General features: G+C 47.0%; 1 protein-coding gene across 1 annotated transcript; it reads right to left on the reverse strand.

Annotated features, from left to right (window-relative positions):
- Window positions 1–208: 208 nt before the first annotated feature.
- Window positions 209–1,586, reverse strand: LOC123409913 (putative GEM-like protein 8). The gene is made up of 4 exons (XM_045102790.1): window positions 1,184–1,586; window positions 1,007–1,087; window positions 624–898; window positions 209–499 (listed from the first exon to the last, which is right to left on the reverse strand). Exons 1-4 carry the CDS (start codon window positions 1,293–1,295, stop codon window positions 323–325), a joined length of 645 nt encoding a protein of 214 aa, XP_044958725.1. The 5' UTR covers window positions 1,296–1,586; the 3' UTR covers window positions 209–322.
- Between the last annotated feature and the right edge of the window lie 1,027 nt (window positions 1,587–2,613).

Genomic DNA, 2,613 nt, shown 5'->3' on the forward strand with positions numbered 1-2,613 from the left:
GCCGTGTCGCCAGGCAGAGCTCCACGCTCCGACCCGAGCCGCCGGTCCATGCCAACGCCGCCCGACTAGGAGGACCACGAGGCCCCGTCGCAAATTTGGGTTCGTCCTTTGGTCCAAACGCACCCGGCTGCCAAACCGCGGGCGGCGAGGGAGGAGGAGGGGGGATTGTCACAAATCCCATATAAGCCCTCCAATTTTCTTCTTCAGGGTAAAGAAAAAAATGTTTTTCATTTCAATATGATTATTCAATTCTAATTTTTCCAATGTACATATACCATTTCAACATGGTACCAGTATGCTTGGGATTACAGAACTGGGCGTGTCATCTCATCTCCGATATTAAATGCTGAAGATATTTCAGTGATTTCGTGTAACTGATGAAACCCATAAACCAGAAATCGAAGCCGTCAACAGTAACTACATCGATGTACTTCTCATCAGGATTATACAAATTTCCCCTGACGGCAGCACTCTTTATCCTCTTTGCAGGAATCATGACCTGTGGAAAGGCACAATAGTACTCATCAGCTTCGAGTTCAAGTGGACGGGCACATAAGTATTTCTTAACGAGGATTTAATCCAGTAAACTTTAGCTAGTGACCAGGGGATTGTGCTTTAGTTACCTTGTAGGGCACCCTTGTGATGCGGCCCTTGGGCGATTTTAAATCCAAAGGTCTGTCACTATGGAAGGCAATCTTCTCAGTCGAGATGAAAAGCATTCCAGCTATTGGGCCAGCTGTGGTTGAAAGATAACATTGGAAAGCCTTCAGTAGCTTCTCTTCTTTCTCGACACGAAAGTATTGCCTGAAGACTTTGTCCATGCTACCAGCTTGGAGAACCTTCACACCAAACCTCAGTTTCCCTTTCACAGTTTCTGAAAAATTCGGTCCAAGTGCTACTGCAATGCAAAAACATATATTAGTGATGAGAACTGTTTCCTGGTTAGTTTATAGGAGTACTTTATATCAACTTGTTGGGATACACATATATTAGATGGCATACTTACAGTGTTCCTTGAAGCCCTGCATGTAAGTATCTGTTTTCTGGCTTAGCTTGCTCATCCGATAAACGATGGAATTCTTTTTATCTGCGGCACCAAGGAAAGGATAGAAAATCAGCATTGACATACAAATTACAGTGGTTGGGGGAAGAGGATCAGGCAAGAAGATCGTGAGATTATTACCCTTGTTGCGAACCAAAGAAGAACATGATGGTTTGCCTTGTGTCTTCTCGTCAGCATATGCAAAGGAAGGCAAAGGAATTCCGATGACATGCTTCTGGCTGAAACCCTCCATTTGTGTCTCCTGAAGCTGCTTGTGCTAGTTAGTTAGTTAGGCTCTGTTTCCCTGTGAGGAGTTGGCTCCTGCTCCAAGGCATCCGTGGGTTTTATATGGAGGAGCTTGTGTTAGAAGTTGCTTTGTTCCAAGGAACAAAGTGGTGGAACCGAATCAGCACTTTAGGCTGCATACTCACCGTCGCCTCATCAGGATGGAAAAGCAAGGCACACTTTTCTTGGGTAAAGGAATGGGCGTGAGCAGAACTCATTGGGGCTTTCGCCCGGCGATCGAGGAGGGAGATGCCGGTGTGTTCCTTTCGTAATGCACTTTCTGTTGCATACGTTTGTCCATGATAAGAGAATTTGATGAGTTGGTTGATGGCATGCTTACAGTTAGCTTTACAAGCTATTGATAGGAGAACATGAAGGTTTTACTACTTATCATGATCCATGGCGTAGTTGCCGGCGCCTTCCTGAATGCCGGCTATTCTTTTCCCCTTTCAGCGAAGGAAATGTGCTAGCTAGTGGGGATTGGAGAGTGAAGAGGAAGGTAAGTGTAAGGCAAACACGTTGGTTGGTTTGGACCAGGTTACTGGTAAACATACTTTATCAGCATTCACGTTGGTTGGCATCGTACGCACCTCCTTTATGCTTTGCATTTGCCTCACGTTTTTTTGTTCTTTCTGATGGATGTTGTTCAGGGATCTTGACCAAACTAGGAAAAAACGCCTCTATATATGCGATGCAACTAGGAAAATGCTGGTGAATGTTGACATATGTATATTAAAATCCCATGTGAACAGTGTGAAGAAACTAGTAACAAATGAAACAAGAGAAGATGTTTTGTGCCATTAGGTCACCACCATGTAATCGGGTCCCGAATCAAACCATACACCCTAGAAGTGAGTGACTAGGATATTCGCAAATCCGACAGAGAGGTAATTATCTTTCACTTTTCTCTAGTCCGTTGTTTATCCATGATGTGAGGAGTTGACAATTTTTGCCATGTTAGCTAGTCATAATACTTGTTGTCGGACAGAACTAGTTTAGTTCTCTCCACAACAAATATTTCATCTCATCTCACCCTGATCCTTACCACCTCCATCAGGAGGCCCCCGCGCCGCTCCCTCCCCGGAGCGACACGGGCGGCGACACCGTCCCCCCCGCAGCCGGACTCCCCTCACCAGCCCCTCTCCTCCTTGCCGTCGCTGGTGGCCTCCGGCAGGAAAAGCCTGTGCGGAGCCGGCGGCGGCGGGGTGCTCTCTAGCTGTTGCTCGCGTGGGAGGAGGGGATCTCGCGTGCGGGCGGCGGCTGTCCGGCGTTCGGCTCCGAGGCAG

The sequence above is a fragment of the Hordeum vulgare genome, chromosome 1H (genome assembly GCF_904849725.1).
Source record: "Hordeum vulgare subsp. vulgare chromosome 1H, MorexV3_pseudomolecules_assembly, whole genome shotgun sequence".
In the NCBI taxonomy this organism is placed as follows: domain Eukaryota; kingdom Viridiplantae; phylum Streptophyta; class Magnoliopsida; order Poales; family Poaceae; genus Hordeum; species Hordeum vulgare.